The sequence below is a fragment of the Salvia hispanica genome, chromosome 1 (assembly GCF_023119035.1).
Source record: "Salvia hispanica cultivar TCC Black 2014 chromosome 1, UniMelb_Shisp_WGS_1.0, whole genome shotgun sequence".
Taxonomy (NCBI): Eukaryota; Viridiplantae; Streptophyta; class Magnoliopsida; order Lamiales; family Lamiaceae; genus Salvia; species Salvia hispanica.
Genome location: NC_062965.1, coordinates 33,987,674 through 34,007,865, shown reverse-complemented (window position 1 = coordinate 34,007,865; position 20,192 = coordinate 33,987,674). Strand labels below are relative to the sequence as shown.

Sequence of the window (20,192 nt, the reverse complement as noted above, 5' to 3'; positions counted from 1 at the left end):
AATTTGAATTTGCCTGTCATCGTCTTAAGGCCAAAAATTTTGGTGAAATTATATCCGATTTGATAATCGAGAAATCATATATATACGCCATCGTTGATAAGTTAAACAATATTGTCTATTCATAAGAAAAACATTTTAGTTGAAAACATCGACCAGTATTATATACAGCCGAATCTATTTTTCCACCGTGAAATAACTATAAATACACCTAAATTTCTTAGTTTTTTTATTTGTTTATTAAAATTTACGAACCAAAATTTAAATAGTAGTACTAAAATTTTATGATTTTTTGCTCAAATAAATTATGGTGCGAATAGAAAATATGTTAAGATACAGACACCAGTAATCTAAAAATCTAAAAATAAATAAAACATGCTAGTTAAAATCGAAATAGGATTAAATAAATTAAGACATTGAGAAAGGATGGTGTGACGTGTTTGACTCCTAAAATATAGGCATCTAATCAAACACTCGTTTTCTGCGAACAATTTCTTCCTTTCCGATTCTGCTTTCTCTTTCTCTCTTTTTCTTTGGGAAAATTTTCTCTGCAAAAAAATTTTCCCTCACTTTTCTTTTCTGAATTATACATCTGAATAAAACTATAAATACATAGATTTTTGAATTTGTAGATTATCTGTAAAATATGAAGGCACCGAGGAGACCGATCCAAGCGGCGGCGACATGGCTGCGACGGCAGCCGCCCAAGGTTAAGGCGTTTCTTGCCGTGATTAGCGGCATGGCGGCGCTTGTTCTCCTCCGTGCAATTGTCCATGATCATGATAATTTATTTGTGGCGGCAGAGGCTGTTCATTCGATCGGAATTGCTGTTCTGATTTACAAGTTGATGAAGGAGAAGACCTGTGCTGGTACCTTTTTTTAATTAATTTTTCTAATTGTGTGTTGTTTGCAATTGGTTGTGATAGAGTTGGATCTTTTGGAACTTTGAATTTGGGGGTAAACATGTTTGGAGCTGGGGAGAGAGAAAAAATTAGGTTTTCCATTGATATTTCTATTTCTGGTGCTATAAGAACGATTTTTTTTAATCAAAATTTTCTATTTCCTGAATAAATGTTAATTGCCTACTTAGTGAGCCATTGAATTTGATTTTGCTGTTAGAGCATCTCCAAGGGGGAAAGGTATATTGAGAAGGTATATTTCTCATTTACCTCCTCAAAAAGGTTATTATACCTTCTTAAAAAGTAATGGACTCCAAGGAAAGAAGGTAAATTCAAAAAGCAAATAAAATAACTAACTTTATACCTTTTCTATCAAGAAGAGGTAAAGATACCTCCTCAAAATAAAAGAAGGTATAATACCTCCTCAAATACCCTTTCCCTTGGAGCATGAAATTTTATGAAGAAGAGGTAAAAATGGTAGTTATTTCTCTTTACCTCTCCATTTACCCTCTCCCTTGGAGTTGCTCTTATGCGTTTAGTTGTTAGCTGGGGGATGGAGAAGCTAGGATTTTTTGGGGGGGAGAGGAGATCTCTTGGTTGTCGAATATTGGTAGCATATAAGGAAGGGTCAATATATTTATTCTGTTCAACTTTATGGTTTTTCTTATGAAATGTAGTATTGCTGTTAGGGATTGATTTGCCTTTCAATTTTTTTTCTCTTCAGGGTTGAAATAATCAATTTTTATATGGTTTTATGAACTGGGGATGAAAGGAAGTTGTATGTATGTTCGTTAAAATGATTGGAGTCACAAATTTATAGTTTGTTTTTATCAATTAGTGTCATCTAGATATCTAGTGAGTCAAGCAGATCCCCCATTTTTTACTGCCTTACTTCTCCTGTTTAAATGTTAGGTATTGATTTTGTTGCTATATCTATGCAGGGCTTTCGCTGAAGTCTCAGGAGCTAACAGCTATCTTCCTGGCTGTTAGATTGTATTGCAGTTTTGTCATGGAGTACGACATACACACTGTGCTTGACTTGGCTACGCTGGCTACGACCTTGTGGGTTGTTTATATGATTCGATTTAACTTGAGATCGAGTTATATGGAGGATAAAGACAACATTGCACTGTACTATGTGGTGAGTACTTGAGAAATGGCTGTTTTCTTTTCCTAGGGGATTTTGTTCTGGATTTATGATGAGGAAGAGTATTCCACATTGTCACTGAATGAACTCCAAACAAATGATATCATTGTTTAAAATTTTCTTTCAGATTTCGTGGAACATGTATATTTGTTGCATCCCAAAGTTGTCTGTTAGTGTAGGTCCTTATGAGTTGTGTGCTGCTCTTCTTTTTTGTTTTGTTTTGTTTTGTTTCTTTTCTTTGGTCGTGGTAATATGTAGTTAGGTGGTTTATTCTCGATTTGGCTCTTTTCATGGGACTCAGCTTCCAGTTGCTCTAAAGGTGGTTCTAGGTTCATCATGTGCTTTTTTATCTATATTAAGTGTATCTGTCATTATCAATCTGTTTAGGGCCTCAGGTTTGTAATTTGTATATTTGAGAGTTCCTCCCTCATGGAGTGTCCTTTAACTTTTCCTTCTTAACTTTTATGTTTCTGAGGAAGTTTACTACTTTGTTGCTACCGTACTGATGTTTGATTTTTGATAAAAAGAAGCCTTTTAGTAGCTTAAAGCATCGTACATCTGTTTAGCCTTTTTACATGTTTACCAAGTTATAGTGTAGGAATGGTCTAACTGGTCTTAAGATGCAAAATTCATTAAATTCCATAAGGATTTATCTATTTGCTTATCAAATAAAAGAAGTTATCTATTTCTACTCCAATCAGTTTCTTATGCTTCTGGAGTTTCCTCCTAGCATTTGCATTCAAATCTAACAAATTCTGTCTGTAGGTTGTCCCTTGTGCGGTTATAGCCTTAGTAATTCACCCATCTACAACACATCATGTAGTCAACAGGATTGCCTGGGCATTCTGTGTTTACTTGGAAGCTGTTTCTGTCCTACCTCAGCTACGTGTCATGCAGAATACAAAGGTAACTTGTACTGAAACTAAGAAGTTCCAATGCATGTGTAATCATACAAGGATATTTGCACCTTATGATGATATTGTCAATGTCTTGGTGCAGATTGTCGAACCTTTTACTGCTCATTATGTATTTGCATTGGGAGTTGCTAGGTTCTTGAGCTGTGCCCACTGGGTTCTCCAGGTTTGATACTTAGTAATTATTCTCTTACCTGGGCTCAAAAGATAAGCAGCCAGTTCCAAAATGACAAAAAGTTTGCATCAAGATAATCTTTTTGCTTGTGTTGGGTTAGGTTTTGGACACTCGTGGCCATCTTCTTGTCGCATTGGGTTACGGACTCTGGCCTTCAATGGTTCTAATATCCGAAATTGTTCAGACCTTCATCCTGGCCGACTTTTGCTATTACTATGTGAAAAGGTCAACACAAATTCATTTACCAAGCATAAATAGTTCACTGAATTGTTAAACTAATCTTGGCGTTTTGTACCTGCAGTGTTTTCGGGGGACAGCTTGTGTTGCGCCTTCCTTCTGGAGTGGTGTAAATGTACGGGGCTATTTAAGATAATTTTCACTGTTTTCTTTCTTTTTTGGTCTATAGATGGCTCTGTTTTTGGTCAGCATTTCTGGTTGGTCGGAAACTTGGCAGTAACTATAAAGCTGGATGTTTAAATTAGTCTGATGTTGCCACAATCATATTTGGTTTACTGCAACAGTGCCAATTTGATTTTAATTATGAATACCAGTATCACAATTTCAACCTTCTGTTGATGTTCAGAATGCCTCTATTTCAACTCGTTCTCTGCAGATTTTGACATTCGGTCTATTTATCACATTAATTGTTGATATTTGAAAGCATTAAACTGAGGATTTTAGGTTTCAAAAGCTGGTTAAATTGAAGCTCCAAAAACTGATTTTCTAGTAGCAATCAAATAATGAATATCAGGAAGAAAACACAAGCGTATTTGCCATAAATAGAAATCTCACAGCTCTTCACAGACAATCATCAAATGTCTGAAAACAATGGGTACAATAACATAAGTCGTGTATTAGTGGTTTATACAGGAATGATATGGTCCCAAACTGAGAGGGATCATAGTTCTGAGCAACTCTTTCCATTGATAAAATCAACCACTTTGGTTGCTGCCAGATCCAGTGCAATGGTCACTGCGTTCAAATTTTGTAGAAATTCCTCACTGGTTGGTTTGTCACCATCAACAATATCCGTCACAGCTTTCAAAAACAATACGGGCACGTCCAAGAGATGTCCCACATAAGCAATCGCGGCTCCCTGGTACAGTTAGATGAGGCGAAGTAATCTAGTCAACATTATATCATCTGGAGTCTTTGGCAGCAAAATATGTTACATATATAGTTTAGTGCCAAAGTTTACAATATTGAGTTCTTTAGGAAAATATTAGAATCTGAGTTGAACAAAACAGCAAGATTGGGAATAGAAAACTACCTCCATGTCTTTGATAGTTGCATCGTTTGCAAGAATTGCTGCTTCATCTTCTGCGCACATATCTAAAGAATCACCAGTAGATAATTTTCCAACCTATATCATCCCCAAAGATAAGTAAAGAATTAAACTCAAAGCTATCAGTACTATAAATGAATACCGCCTACTTGCATGATATAAAGCCAAAATGACCTTAGTAATTATATGGCTTGAGGAATTTGTGCAATAGTTTTATCAATAAGACAACTTGATACATACTATATAGTAGTATTAACTTTCCACTAATATGCACAAAGATCTATATAATGGTATAACCATAGTTCATGGCAAGATTTACCCATAGCATAGCAAGAAGAAAACACAAACTGTTCAAACATGAAGAGAGGATTTCCAGCATTTACTTATCATATAAGTCATCTTCATACAGAATAAATAATAAATAAAGACATAATTAGCTGTAGTTGGAGAAACTACTAAAACATGTACTGGTATAATCTCCAAGAAACTAGCAGGTTTCTGTGTTTGAATTGACTGGAAGCAAAACATCGGTCACTCTTTGTCATCTCGTATATAAGATCTTGAAAGAGCAGTACCTTTAAGTTCAGCTCCTTAGCAAGATTAGGTGTGGAGAAGGTTTTACGACAGCCAACACCATAAAGGTCAAATACCTGTATATCAGAATAAATTACATAAAGATATATGATGCAAGTAGATACTCCGTAGTTTTATAAGCAGACTCAATTAAGTGCTGCGTTGCCAAATTAGTAAAGTATTAAGAAATAGTAAAAAACTCTGTTAAATTATCCTGATTCAAAGTTTAAACTGCAATGCAGCCCAATTAGTGAACAATATGGGTATTACAAAAACGCCATGCAATGCACACCAAGTAGTGAACACCATGACATTCTGGATAGATAGGTGCCATTCCGATGCACTAAAATCGTAGCACAAGTGTTTTGCTTTGAGAGTTAATCCTGGAAGACTAAAAAACATATTTTTGTTCGAAGCATAGTAAGATGTAGAATATTTATTTACGTTTTTTAATTTCGAAGCATAGTAAGATGTTGTCGAATATTTATTCAAGTGGTTCAAATGGTACTATTATAATGTTCTAATGCCATTACCCTAAAATTATAATTGATGTCACTAGAAGCACATGAAGTTCATGAAATTGTGAACATAAAACAGACTGGAATTAGCATCAAACCCACATATGTATAGAGAGTATAAAAGCATGTCTTAAGCAACATAAAGTGAGTATTTATTAGTTGTCAGAGTCAACATGCAAAGATCTAACAATATACACTGTTTACATAAACATGTGACAATTTGAAGAAAAGAACGAAAGCAAGAGACTTACAGGGATAGGAATTCTCCTATCATGGAAGGCAACATCTGATGCAAGAAATACATCACCTATTGAAGCACCTTTCGCCTAAAAATTATAGAATTCAAATATTAGGAATTTAGAGAAAGAAAAAAACAGAATGCATATATATTTCTGCCATAATTTGGAATACCTTGAATCCTCCAGCAGTTCCTGCATTTATGATAAGGTCTGGCTTTAAAGCTTGAATAGAAGCATAAGCCAAAAGAGATGCTGAGACTGTACCCACACAATCAACACCTGAGAAAGATAAATCAGCATAATTAGTAGCTGAAAGTTAAGATTAGATATCAGATGAGATCCTTGATGAAACTACAAAAAAAAATGATCTATCTTTGATGCTTATATGCATGTTTGCTTCATAGCATCCAAGCGAAAACATAAAATTCAAACATTCAACGCCCTTTAGAGAGGCAAACATTATCAAGAAACGTGTCAATTAGATATGAAAATTCATATGGCTAATATCATGGTGGTGAGGAGGCTCAGTCCAGTGCAAAGGAGCAACAGTCAAGAAATGCACTGGTGAGAAGAGGGTTGAAATGTCAGCATACCCAATGTTGTGTCTTTTCCTGGACAAACAATATTGATGTTCAAATCTTTGTATTTGCCGCTGTACCTCACCCACGGAACCCCCTTCGGAAACCTGCATCATAGAAAGAAGGTAAATTCACAAATTTATGGTGAAATAGTAAAAAGGTAAATGACACTGTCCTCACTAGCATCAAAGAAGTCTATCAATACTAAAAATAAAAAATTCATGATTTCACACCAAAGGTAAATATGAGATGTAAAGAGAATAAGCAAAGCAAGTAAAGCAACCGGTTTAAATCGACAATAACATCACCCAGAACCAAACATAACATAACATAATGACTCTGGCTATAACAACAATCAGTAAACTACTCTATTTCCGAAAATTATAGCTCATGGAGTAGTATATAATATGGTAAATTGTGCAGCCCATAAATCAGCATCGCAAAATCAGAAGAAAGAGAAGCATACACTGAGTTAGGCTCCTCAGCAAGCTTAAACTTGTTTACTAGCGGCGACGCTTCGGTTTGCATAGCTTTCATACGGACGCCGAGAGAGAGAGAGATCCAAAATCAGAACGAAATTCGTCCAAAATTATTGGCAAATAAGGAAAAAGGGGAAAGAGGAGATACCGATTATGAAGAGAATATTGGAGATTGGGTGCTGAGTAGAGTCGTCGCCAGAACCGACGGCTGCTTTTTGGTCGTGAGGTGTTGCCATCGATCGAAAATATCGACGACACTCTTCCGCCTCACTGAGAATTGAAATCTGTTGCCGGTTTCTCTCCGGTGAAAATATGTATCACACCGCCGCCACGAACGCGGCAGAGTGAGATTGTGAACATTTTTTATATATTCTCCCTTTCCTTTTTGAGGTCAAACTAAACGAGTTTAGGTCAAACTGCATATAATTGCACAAACTAACACCGGAGAAAATGAGAATAGTCATAAGATAGGTCTCTTCTGTATTTTTGGCAAAAACACATCTACGATTTGCGAAAGCATTCTTGATTTACGCGTGTTTTAAAAAGTCCTATTCTTATATAACACAAAACGTACTACAATTGAGTAAAAATTGTAAAATAACAAAAAAATGTATATAAAATAATATACGTATATGAAAAAATTGTAGGAGAATTGTAGTTTTTTTGGAGATTGTATAAATCATGTTAGGTCATTTGTAATGGGGCCGAGAAAACTGCTCTACGTGATCGGTGGTTTTATCGACTCGCTGGTTTTATCGGCCCTATAGCGAGCAACCCACCGATTGCCACGCCGTCCTCCACAAACCATCAAGAGGGCGTGCCAATCGGCTATATTGCACGATCCTATGGCCGATAAAACAGCCGATCCCGACAATTTTTCATATTTTAAAAATTTATTCCTACATTTCACCCCTTCATTCCAATCACTTCTATCTTTCTTTTTATCTTTCTATCTACTTGAAATGAATCCCAGCGACGACGATGAGGAGCTTGTGCGGGACATGTTGGACTACGGTATGCGGTATTACGAACACATGATACAACAATGATGCACGTTTCTTCAACAAATTTTGTATCGATGATGTCATGTATACATGCATCATCATGCATAGCATGATAATTGCTGATGAAGATGAATGAGTCATCAATTGGGGCGAGGAGGGAGTTGAACCTAGCTCCAGTGTAGCCCACGAACCTAAAAAATCGAGGTTTACCGGCCGACTTCAATATTCACATTCTTCGTACACAGACTAAAATGCGCAAGGAACAAACAATACTCAACTCCAACGCGATATGATTGAAGAAATTTGGTCACATAACCGTTGAAGCTTATTTGTATTTTTTTTTAAAGTTTGTTTCACATTGTAGTTGCTTTGGCATTTTAATATGACAAAGATTTTCATATTATGTTCTTTAGTTTATGTTATTTTGCTACTTTGTTTTATTGGATAACATAAAAAAAATAGTGGTGAAATCAGGATAGGCAGACGGGAGGATGAGTGGGGAAGAAAATAGAGATGCACAAAATCAAAGGGAGGCAGCACTCGCACTTCATCTCTCAATCCTCTTAATTCTTGAATAACTCACAAAAACTCCTTTTGAGGTTGCGTTTAGCTTTTGTTGGGCTATACTCAATGTTAAAGGTATGCTTTACTAATTATTGTGTTTCAAGTTTAATCTACTACCTTGGCACTTTGAAAATAAAATCTATTTTAATTTTGGTTTGTCCTTTAAAATTAATAACTTTCTATTTATGAGACATTTTTTCTTTCTATTAAGGTAGTACCCATTCTCCACAACAATATTTCTACCACTTTCTTCTTTCTATCTCTCTTATTTTATCAATTGTGATATTGTGAAGATATGCAAAACAATTTGTTAGACAAAAAAACAAGTATTAAACTATAAATGCAAGAAAATCAGCATTAGGTATTATTCCACAAATAAAAATAGTGCAAATTCAGTTACATTTCTATATATTTCCAAATCTATTGAAACATCACAAAGAATTATAGTACTAGTAATTATTTTCTAAATAAAAGTAGACACACTATGTGTAAATTTAATGAGAATTACTTTCTAATCTCAATTTTTCCCTATCATCTCATTCTCCTTTCCCTCTTCCCTAAGTCCCATCTTAAACAATGTAAAAGAGACATATGCGGGGTGGCCACATTGAGGTTACTGGGACCGGCGCCTGCCAAGCCCCCTGCTGAAGCGGCAATCTAGCCCACAGTAGTCCCTTCCCTGACCCCCAAATATATTAAGAGATATTTTAATTGTAAAGCTTTTCAAATTTCAAGTGCTTTCTTTAGTCTCGTCCCTGGCCCGCAGTAGTCCCGTCCAACACCAAAACAAACCCTACTCTCTCTAGCTCTGTACATCATAGTGTGCATTTTAGGAGAGCATTGTCTAGCTTGATTCTCAGAACTCTATCAAGTTTGCTGGTGCCTAACGGGTTTGAGGTGCTTCTACACACTAGGAGGAAGTCGTTTTATATTTGAGGATAATACGTCAATCCGTGAGCACTAGCCGGGTGTAATTTGTCTTGCGGAAAGAAGGCTTTCCTCGACTCGACTTGTTGTTAATTTATTTTATTATTTTCGTTGTAATTTACATTCTATTTATTGTTATTATTTTCCTTTCGATTGTAATAGTTATAGTATCGTATGAAAATTTTATCAACAAATTAACCATATATATAATAAATGTAGAAGGTCATTTTTTAAATGAGGTCTGAAAAACACAGCAATGGATTTAAGTTAAATAGTAACCATAAAATTATTAATATACTTTAGCCAATTATAAAACAGATTAAAAATCAATGAAAATTAGTGGTAAACTAGAAATATAACAAAGCGAATTGGAAACAACAGATTTAAAACTATAAAAACAGAAAGAAAAATTGGCCCATGCAGGTTTCGAACCTGCGACCTTCGCGTTATTAGCACGACGCTCTAACCAACTGAGCTAATAGGCCAATTGATGTTTGTATATTTATGTACATATTACAATCAATCTTCGAATTGATGTAGAAATTTGTACTCCAACTAGTACTATTATTTTCAAATAAATTATACAATTTTTTACAATACGCGTATATTAATTGATGATTGTATCGAAAATGTAAATAATAATTTACACAATTATAGCATGATTAGTCAGATTATTGATAGGATATATTATTTATTTTTCGAATTCGAAAATCAAACCTTATTGTAAAGTTGAACCTAGCAAGCGTGCAATCTACATAAAATATCATAACTTTTGAGATCAATCAAAAATTTTAAAAAAATGCAAAATTACTAGTTAAACCCCGTTATAATGGCGACATTATTTTTAAATCCATGACTTATGTTACAATAATATGTGGTTCAAAAAAAAAAAAAAAAAAAACTTCTAACCTTTGAGTGAGCTTAGACTATCTCCATCCGTGACACTCATCCAACCCAACCCCAATCAACTTTTTAATAAAATATTCATTTCTCTATCCTCCACATACACAACCCTCACTCAATTCAACCCCCATCAATTTTTTTACTTCCATCAGTGACCCCAACCCAACCCAACCCAACCCAATATTTTCTTTTTCATATATTTTATATTAATATTTTGATTTATAATTAATTTAAATATATTAAATAATGTCTACAAATTATAATAAAAAAGTATATGATTCAAATTTAAAACAAAAAATATTAGATATTCAAATAATTAAAGCACAATATAATAATAAATTACACACATTAAAAAATATAATATGATCATAGAAATAAACAAACCAAAATACAAAGAAATGATATATAAAGACAAAAATAATAGTAATTAAATAAATTAAAATTAATCACTTAAAGTAATAAAAATTTCATAAATTCACAATATTCAAAACATTCAAAAGTATTTAGATTTCATATTTATAGATTACAATTCTAAGATATGTACATTATTAAATAAAATAGTGATAATCAATAATTAATAGTAAATAAAAAATGTAAAAATAGTAATACATGAAACCAATAAAAAGTTAACAAGTGTCATTTGGCCTTCATTTTTGGGTGGGCCGGCTGACAAGCCATGAAAATGGGGGTTGGGTTGGGCAATTTTATTTTTGGTTTATTTTTAATACTCCCTATTTTGTCCTATATGCCCCACCCCCATCCCATAGTCACCGATGGGGGTAGTCTTATATGTTATAAGGGTGACATTATGTTTTAAATCCATGACTAATAGTATCGCAATAGGAATGTGATCAAATGCAAACCCTAAATATTGTATGTACTTCAAAGTCCAACGGATGACAAAATAGTAGCAACAAAAATGTCAACACAGTGTAAACGGTTGATGTTGTGTTGATATGGTGTTGACACTGTGTTGACATTTTCTATTACTATTATTTTATCATTTGTTGATATTTTTAAATGGTTCAAATCATAGTTTGGAGTTTGCAATTATATCGTTACCTTTGAGAGAGCTTATATGTATGGCAGGATTCAGATATTATGTTCCAATAAATTGCGGTAACACCAAATGCCGATATTAGATTTCAAATTATTGAACAGTAAAATTGGATGCGTCTTTGACTCTTTGTTTCGACCTAAATGGGCTTTAATCTGTTACTAAGCCGTTTCACTTTACCAACCGAATTTTTCTATTCAAATATCACCAAACTTAACTAAAAAAAATCAGAGTATGATGAGCAAACAGTAACGTGTATAATAGCCAACAAACAATTCACATAACATCGACAAATTGCATATCAGAAAAATCCGTAAAAAATCTCTACTGTACTTGTAAAAAATTAAAAATATCTATATATTGTAGTCACGAAGTATAATCTAACGTTTGTAAACACTTTATCTTTAAAAAAATAGTAGAATAAAGTTTATAAAGAAACGTTATTTAGTAGTACTATTTCAATTTTCAAGACTACTTTTCTTACCCAAAACAATCATTTTTTTCACTATTGGGAACCAGTTGCTAAGATATAGTATTAGACTATTAGTACTAAATAATGCTCGTCAAAAACAGTAAGCTAAAAGAATAAACAACCTTTTCCAATTATATACTTGCATATCTTTTTTTTTTGTCTCTTACATTTATTACTTGTTTTATTGCACCCTTTGAACAATACATCGAGGAGAATGGGCAACATTCAACCTCAATCTTTCTTCAGTCATCTTTTATTGCGTGATATCAAAGTCAATCAGAAAGACTGCAATCGCATTGTTGACAATTTGCATGTATAAAAGACCACACCTTATTTATTAGATGATAAAACAAATTAATCCAATCTTTATGGTGAATATCTAAAGAATAATTTAAATAAGAAAACAGAATTATCAACGCATATTATTTTTTTATTGTTTTAAAAAAATTATCACATCTCAATTTTCAAGTATTGACGCACTCATTCATGTATATTAGTCGGTTGAATATGCAATAGGTCATGATTTAGCAATTCTGAGTTAAAGGCTAATAAATAGAGATATCATCACATTGAATTTGAGGGTATGGCATCGACGCAACTTGCATTGAAAATCGAAAACATAGAATAATACAATAGTATTGCATTGGATATTTATTTGGACTGCCCATTTCTTCTTTCGTTCACATGGAGTTGACTTTTTTATTACTAGTAATTAAATTAATTAAGTGTTACAAATAAAACTCAGTGTCGAACTAGTATTATTTATAAGTACATTTAGAGTGCATTTTCTTTTGCTGTAAATATGTCATTAAAAAGAAGTAAAATCAAATCTTCTCCCTTTAATCTGTCAATTATTTCCCCTTTTTATTTACTCCATAAAAATTCATCATTTGTCACTTTATTGAGGGGAAACATTATCACTGAGTTAATTCGCTTCCCTCATTGAATTAAAAAGAAGTAACAAGAAAGGGTGGAATTTTGTTTTTGGATAAGGAGGGAAAAGATCACGATGACTTTAAATGGTGAGAATTTCTTCTCTCCATTTCTCCAGATAAATGTATATTAAACTCTAGGATCACTTATTAGTAGTATAGTGTATGAATTAGGAATATCTAGTTAAAATAACTATAGAATAATAAACTAATTTTAATAATATATTACTAAATCTTAGTTGTGACTTACCAAAGCCTAAAAGTGAGTCATAATTAATCTAATTAGATTTAACTAATTTATGCAGCCGTCTACCATAATTTTTGGCCTAATTTTGTTTAATTCTCATTGCAATACTGCGCAGGGAAGTTTCAGTTCTATAATTAATAATTTAATAAATTATATTACTAGCCTTTTATTTAATATTAATACGCTGAGAATGTAGTTGATGTGAATGCATTAAATAATTGTTATCCCAACTAAATTATTTAAGTTGAAAAAGAAATGCTACCCATCTAAATAGCATCACCAATCACCCGCATTGACTAGTGATAGGGGGTTTTGGCCCTTTCGAATAATCATAACTCATTTAATTTCATAGATAGGTAGTAATAATTTTCTAGTATTATTGGTGTGCACTATTTGTGGACAAGAATTATCGTAATTAGCATTTTCTTAGTTACATCTACTTCTGGAGGCTGTAGCGGGTCACGAAGGCTATTGATTAATAATTCGAGTTGGTGTCGAACAAAAAATATTTCCGTTTCAAGTTTTTATTTTCTAATAAAACCTAAGGATGCCAATTAATTTAAATCAAATTTCAACATAGTTTGGTAACTTGGAAACAAATCAATCTATCGATTTAAAAAATTTTCCGATCACCTAAAGCACATGAAAGATGTTTAAATTTATTTACTATATTAAAAAAATGATCTAGAATGAGTGCATATAGTAATTCATTTATTTAGAATTTAGATTTAATAATTCAATTTATTTTCACAATTACAAGCAAGATAATCGTGGTATTACATAATGCTTATACCGCAAGATATTACAATTTAGAAATATGAAATTGTGCCGACTATAGAACAAAAGTATTTAAAAAGAAATCACCTTTTTGGTTCTTTACGTTTAGTCCCTTAATTACAATTTTATTATCGCATAATGCATATAACGTGTTTGTTAAAATAATATCCTAAATAATTAATTTATCTCGATGCAATCCTTTAAAAAAACTTATTCCCAATCCCAATATCAATCCAGATAGAAAAAAAAACGGATTTTTACAAGGTAATTCAAGTGTATTTTTTAAACTTTATGGATCTAAAATTTATTACCAAAACATTGGAGGAATCATATGTGCAGTAATTAATAGATATCGGACACCTGTAAAATACTCCTATTAAATTGTTACAGATATATAATTATGGAGTACTATTATTCTGAGTCTCTCATGACCTATGGCCAATCATTGTATCAAAGCAAAATTTACATAAAAGAAACCATGCAACTTCTTAATTTGGATAGTAGAACTTAATAAATACTATATATATTTTCTACTTTTTCTTCAGAAATAATTGGCACGGTAGTGCGATTTTTTCACTTTAGGGTCATTTCTTTATGATGTCAAAATTGAAAAATATCCAAATACTTATAAAATAAAAGAGATTCCATTAAAAATAATATCACTGTGATCCCGACGGATCTTCATAGTTGCACATGCTAAACAATAAAGAACTTAAGTATTAAGTGATCGATATCTACATCTTATCTTTTAATGATTTTTCCAATAATTTGAAGAGTTCTTCAACTAATCACGTCAAGCTTCCAAAGCTTTATAATTGTTAGGAAATCAAGGATGTCAGAGAAAAATTCCAACCTGTCCCAGCGATTTCCACGTTGACTCTCTGTTGTTATCATCTACTACTAATTAATAAGTATATAATTAATTCTTATCAACTTTGCCTTTCTAGTAAATTAAGTAGTACTACTAACTACTAAGTATAATATTCGTTACCCAATATATTTTTCTTTTTACTCATTTTCGGTCCTATTCATCTATTTATGTTTTGGTCAAACTCTATAAGTCAGTTGTAGTACATATGGTTTGAAGTTTTATTTTTTGAAAATGGTTAGGTTCCAATCATTATTTTCAAACTCTACCGATTTAACTTTCTTTACCAAAAGTATACTTGTAAAAGGTTTGAAAATTAATTATTTCTGGAAAAAATATAATAAAAATGAAAATAGTTCTAGACTCTAGAAGATTTAAGAATTTGTATAAAAATCTCAGTTTATTGTTGGTTTGATTTTAACGAGTTACATAAAAAAGTCGAGGGAACTATATTTTTGGTTATTACAGTTTTCCATTTGCATATTTGAGGTCTCCTAACATGTCTTTAAACTTTGATGTAGTATCGGTTAAGATTTTTTTTCACTATATTATGATTTTTATTCTTTAAATGGCAATTTTGTACATTTATTCAATGAATGATTTAATATTGTTTTATGTATCTTTTAAATGGTAAATCGCACCTACTGAATGCAGGTAATCATAAAAATTTAATAGTTTGGTTACATAATCTCACTATGCGAAATTCCATTTAGACATTTATCAATTGAGGCGGCTTCCGAAGCTTCTCTTTTTTATTTTTTTATTTATAGTAGTACTGTATTAGTTTTGGTCTTCGCTTTTAATTAAAGTCGTCATTAATAGCCTTCCAATGTATGCCAATATTTGCAACTATATTATTACCGACAAATTCGTGTTGTTGAACATGCATACTTTATTTACTTGACTTAAATGTCAAATGAGTACGTAAAGGTGACTGAAGTTCATTGTTGACATTTCCAACTACATTAATATTAATTAGTATAATTACTCGAGGGCTTTTTCGCCCATATTATCTTTAAAAAAAAAGAAAAGAAATCTCACATGAAGACTCTTATTGAGTACTATAAATGTATTCATATTATCTTTGAAATTTGTTAATAACTAGTAGAAGTACTATTTTTTTCCTTGCAAATTCAAGAAAATAGTTCTTTATTTTTCCAATCTTTATTCTGGCGCTGATAACAAACATTACTTAGTCCAATAAAGCATAACATAAAGAATATACACTACACATACAACAAAAAGATCAAATTAAAATTCTTTAATTTTGTGTGTTTCTTTAAATTAATTCAGTCTACAATATAGACAATGAAAAAGTGTAAAACTGCATGCATGCAGGCAAGTGTGGATTGGAACTTCATAAAATCTCTTGAATATTAAAAAAGTGTAAGCAGGCCAGCTAGAAGTAGTACTTGTTATCATTATTTACTCCATAAATAAATTCACGAGTATGAAAAAAAAGACATAGGATCATATATAAGAAGAGTCAATGATATACCATTAATTGCGACTCAAGCGTGACAGCCTTTAATATCTAACTAAATCTCCACTCTTCTTGGTGACATGCATTAACTCACCCAATTACTTGAATAAAATAAAACTATTCTAGAAAAATAAATCATGCAATATCAGGACCAGTACTACATATTTCGAGCTCCACATATATTATATAGACCCAGCCCCATCACTTATGATCTGTGCAAATATTGCTTACAAACTAATATATCGTCCTTGCATTCTGATTAAATATATTAAATAAATAAAATTCGGCTATACCCCAAGCCCAATTTGTATAAATAGAGACTTAAATCAAGGCAAAAGGAAACATATTTAAAAAGAGAAATAACCAAAAGAGGAAATCATGGCTGATAAACACTCTCATAATATTGCTGTAGATGATGAAGAATGCCAAACCAATGGCAGCAAAATTCAGCCTCTCAACGCAACTCCACCGTAAGCTCTCTCTCATCATCATCATTTTCATTTATAATTTTTAACAGGTTTTTATACATTAATCTGAATACATCCCTATATGTATATATATTATCTGAATTAATTTGAACTAATTAATTGCAGGCCGCACGACGAGAAAAGGAAACACCAATCTCTAACGCTAACTGAGCTACTCGGATTAAACGAGCTTGCATCGTCTGAGGTGAAAATTAATCCTCTTTCCAAAAATCAATTATTCCAAAACCTAATTTCTGAAAAGAGGAGATGCTAATTAGTTCGATTTTGCAACAGCTATGGCGAGCATCGGTGGGAGAGGTGATCGGAACGGCGGTGTTGGTATTCATGCTGGACACAATCGTGATCTCAACGATCGACGCCGACATCAAGATGCCGAATTTGGTGCTATCGGTGCTCGCCGCCGTGATCATCACGATCCTCCTCCTCGCCGTGCACCCCGTCTCCGGCGGCCACATCAACCCGATCATCTCCTTCTCCGCCGCCTTGGTCGGAATCATCTCCATGGCGCGCGCCGTCGTCTACATCGTAGCGCAGTGCCTGGGCGCCGTGCTCGGCGCGCTAGCTCTCAAAGCAGTGGTGAGTAGTACGTTGGAGCATAATTTCTCGCTTGGGGGTTGTACGTTGACGGTTATAGCGGCAGGGCCCAATGGGCCGGTTTCGGTGGGCCTGGACACGGCCCAGGGGTTTTGGCTTGAGTTGTTTTGTAGTTTTATTTTTCTGTTTGCATCGATATGGATGGCGTATGATCATAGGCAGGCCAAGCAGTTGGGCCTTGTGCTTGTGTTTGGGATAGTAGGGGTGGTTTTGGGCCTGCTGGTGTTTGTGTCGACGTCGGTGACGGGGCAGAAGGGGTACGGTGGGGCTGGGATGAATCCGGCCAGGTGCATTGGGCCGGCGATAGTGAGGGGCGGGCACTTGTGGGATGGGCATTGGGTGTTTTGGGCCGGGCCGGCGATAGCTTGTGTTGGTTTTTATTTGTACACCAAAATCATTCCAAGCCAGCATCACAAGGCTAAGGCTTATGACCATGATGTCTACAATGTTTTCAAGGTTATGTTTGGGACCAAGACTATGTAATGAGTACTCTTTTTTTCCTGCAAATGTAAGTTTGTACCAATTATCAAATGATATAATAAGTTGTCTTTGATAATCTCTGTTGTAATCCTCCTCCCCATGTTAAAAATAACATATTTTAATCCATGATGAAAAAAACAAAATGTTCTCATACATTATTAATAGTGATAATTATCTTGAATTTTACTCAATTACAAATTGCTTAGCATTTGTTCAACGTCCAACCAATGATTTAACAATGCAGAATAGCAGAACTTTTATCAAATCCATCAAACATATAAGTCAATTTTATTCTCATGATTCACCATCCAAAATCACATTTATCAATCAATGTAACAAATTTAACAGCATTACTTAGAAAACTAGAAGAAATTATACTAGTTGTTGATGCCATGATGCACTAGACTTGGTTGTAGAGCAGAAATTAATGATAAATGTTTTTGCATCATATATCTCCCAATGATAGATAATGATTCAACCATCAATTTACTTTTCCTATTTGTTCTCTGCAGATCAAACATGTCCATGGCATGTCTCAAACACGGATAAAAGTAAATTTCATTTCTACATATATGATTTTGGAGTAATGATACAGCACAAGTCACTCTCACAAAATAGTGTATGGGAAAAATGGTTATTGCAATAGACATTTGTTTCAAGTTATTGCATTAAAAACCTTTGTGTTGGTATGCAGACAACTCCCATGTGCTTATGTTTCTCGAATTTTACCGGCCACCACCAAACCGCCTTGTCTCTACTCGGTCACTTGTGCATGAAGAGAATATATTTGTGTGTATGCTATTCATTTTCAGAAACAATACTACTAAAATCTAAGTTTTCACTTTGCATTGGCATTTTCATAGGCAGAAAATAATTATCCTTTATAATATATGAAGAAGAGAGTTCATTTGTATATATTAGAGTTGGTAGGGAACATATATTTACTTAAGAAAGGAACATTTAATCTTATTGCATTTAAATCTTTTTGAATTGAAAGAAAAATTCATGTGATCCCTCATATTTCTAAGACTTCACAGCCAACCACTAATTAGCTAGTTTCTTGGCCACTCACATCAGATATTTTGATGCATATGGCATCTCAAAAATCACACCTATATATGTGTGTATGTCATTTTAAGCAATCACCAAAACAACATCTCAAAATCTTCGTGTCGTGTTTCATTTATATATACCGAGAATGGCCATTCTCCAGATTTTGAGATGTTCATCATCAAGTGAAAGAAGATCAGCTTCAACTGATGTCCCAAGGGGCCATTTTGCTGTTTATGTTGGGGAAGGTGAAATGAAGAGATTCGTCGTGCCACTATCTTTCTTGAACGATTCTTCGTTTCAAGATTTGTTGAGTCAAGCTGAGGAAGACTTCGGATTCAGTCATCCAATGGGGGGACTGACCATTCCTTGCAGCGAGGACGTTTTCATCGACATCGCCTCTCGTTTGGCCAAAAGACGATAGTTTTAGAGCAACACGATTTTGTAGTCTAAGGTAGTCATTGTTTGTCGGGTACAAATGTACTCCTGAACAGATTGAAATGTACCTTGATCAAATATACCAATTCATGTTTTAGCTCTTATCCCAAGTTCTCAATTAGTTTTTTTGAGCCTCATCAATTGAGTATATGATAATAGTTGGGTTTTTTTATTAAATTAATACAAAGTACAGAATATATATAATGATACAAAAACATTTGCCAAGTTTTACATTTTGGAACTTGAAAAATAAACAGTGCAATGTTCCTAGTCCATAAAAAATATAGAATGAGATTTTATTTTTTGATGTTTCAGATAAACAGAATCTCATCAAAATTAAATTTGATTAGACACAATGCACAAAGGACATTTGAAGAACTTTCATTGCAGGAACAAATTTCAGCATCATTAAAATTTTTCCTGTTTATGTCCAAACAGCTCCATGTGCCTCCACAAATCGACTCGTTTTTTAGCCACTGAAGTCAAGATTTTTTGTGACATCTACAATCTATATATTTGTGTGTGCCTCTCCACTTTGATTCATTACCACAAACATAAAAAACCTCACCTTTCCAATGGGAGATATGCAAAAAAAATTCTAGTTTAAGCTCTCATCACACCTTATTGGCTATCCCAAAAGCTTCTTTTATTTTGCAGTTCAAATATACTGCAAAACAACAAGAATCAAAATTTGGCAAGACTCAAGAGAAATGACCATGTGAAGTTGACATTGTTAAATAATCATGATTAATACTAGTAAATTTTATTTAAGAATAATAGATAGAAGGTTTTTGCCTATTTCTGTTGTTAATAAAACAAATTAACAATATACTCTTCCCTCCGTCCTACTCTCTCTCAAATTAACAATGCAGAGAGATTGTTTAGTATGGTTGGATACGTTGTAGCGATGAGGCGATGAGATGTTGTTTTATGGAAGGATTGGAGATTATATTGAGGTGATTAGGCCTTTTAAGGATATGCTAATGGAATGGATAAGGCCTGATAGAGTGGCATTCTTGACGGTTATCTTTGTTGCAGCCATGCCAAGTCCATGACTTGCGACTATAGGTTTAGTGCAAGCCGAGAGCACTATAGTTGTATCGT

At 33.4% G+C, this 20,192-nt stretch overlaps 3 protein-coding genes and 1 non-coding gene across 5 annotated transcripts; 2 read left to right on the top strand and 2 right to left on the bottom strand.

Annotated features, from left to right (window-relative positions):
* The first annotated feature begins 497 nt into the window (after nt 1-497).
* On the top strand, nt 498-3,702 carry LOC125222674 (ER lumen protein-retaining receptor erd-2.2-like). Of its 2 annotated transcripts, XM_048125426.1 has the most exons (7): nt 535-706; nt 801-866; nt 1,838-2,037; nt 2,809-2,949; nt 3,043-3,123; nt 3,233-3,357; nt 3,434-3,702. In XM_048125426.1, exons 1-7 carry the CDS (start codon nt 682-684, stop codon nt 3,480-3,482), a joined length of 687 nt encoding a protein of 228 aa, XP_047981383.1. In that variant the 5' UTR covers nt 535-681; the 3' UTR covers nt 3,483-3,702. The 2 variants fall into 2 exon arrangements, with proteins under 2 accessions (XP_047981375.1, XP_047981383.1); XM_048125418.1 differs by having other exon boundaries at nt 498-866.
* Nucleotides 3,703-3,887: 185 nt separating this feature from the next.
* Nucleotides 3,888-7,157, bottom strand: LOC125222684 (5'-methylthioadenosine/S-adenosylhomocysteine nucleosidase-like). Its single transcript, XM_048125439.1, has 8 exons — nt 6,953-7,157; nt 6,792-6,855; nt 6,341-6,432; nt 5,920-6,026; nt 5,760-5,834; nt 4,993-5,067; nt 4,403-4,495; nt 3,888-4,228 (listed from the first exon to the last, which is right to left on the bottom strand). The coding sequence occupies exons 1-8, from the start codon at nt 7,038-7,040 to the stop codon at nt 4,031-4,033; spliced, it is 792 nt and encodes a 263-aa protein (XP_047981396.1). The 5' UTR covers nt 7,041-7,157; the 3' UTR covers nt 3,888-4,030.
* Nucleotides 7,158-9,710: 2,553 nt separating this feature from the next.
* On the bottom strand, nt 9,711-9,784 carry TRNAI-AAU. The gene has a single exon. It is a non-coding gene; the product is annotated as a tRNA-Ile (tRNA).
* Nucleotides 9,785-16,350: 6,566 nt separating this feature from the next.
* LOC125205072 (aquaporin-like) lies at nt 16,351-17,676 on the top strand. Its single transcript, XM_048103886.1, has 3 exons — nt 16,351-16,508; nt 16,632-16,710; nt 16,800-17,676. The coding sequence occupies exons 1-3, from the start codon at nt 16,417-16,419 to the stop codon at nt 17,601-17,603; spliced, it is 975 nt and encodes a 324-aa protein (XP_047959843.1). The 5' UTR covers nt 16,351-16,416; the 3' UTR covers nt 17,604-17,676.
* Nucleotides 17,677-20,192: the final 2,516 nt, after the last annotated feature.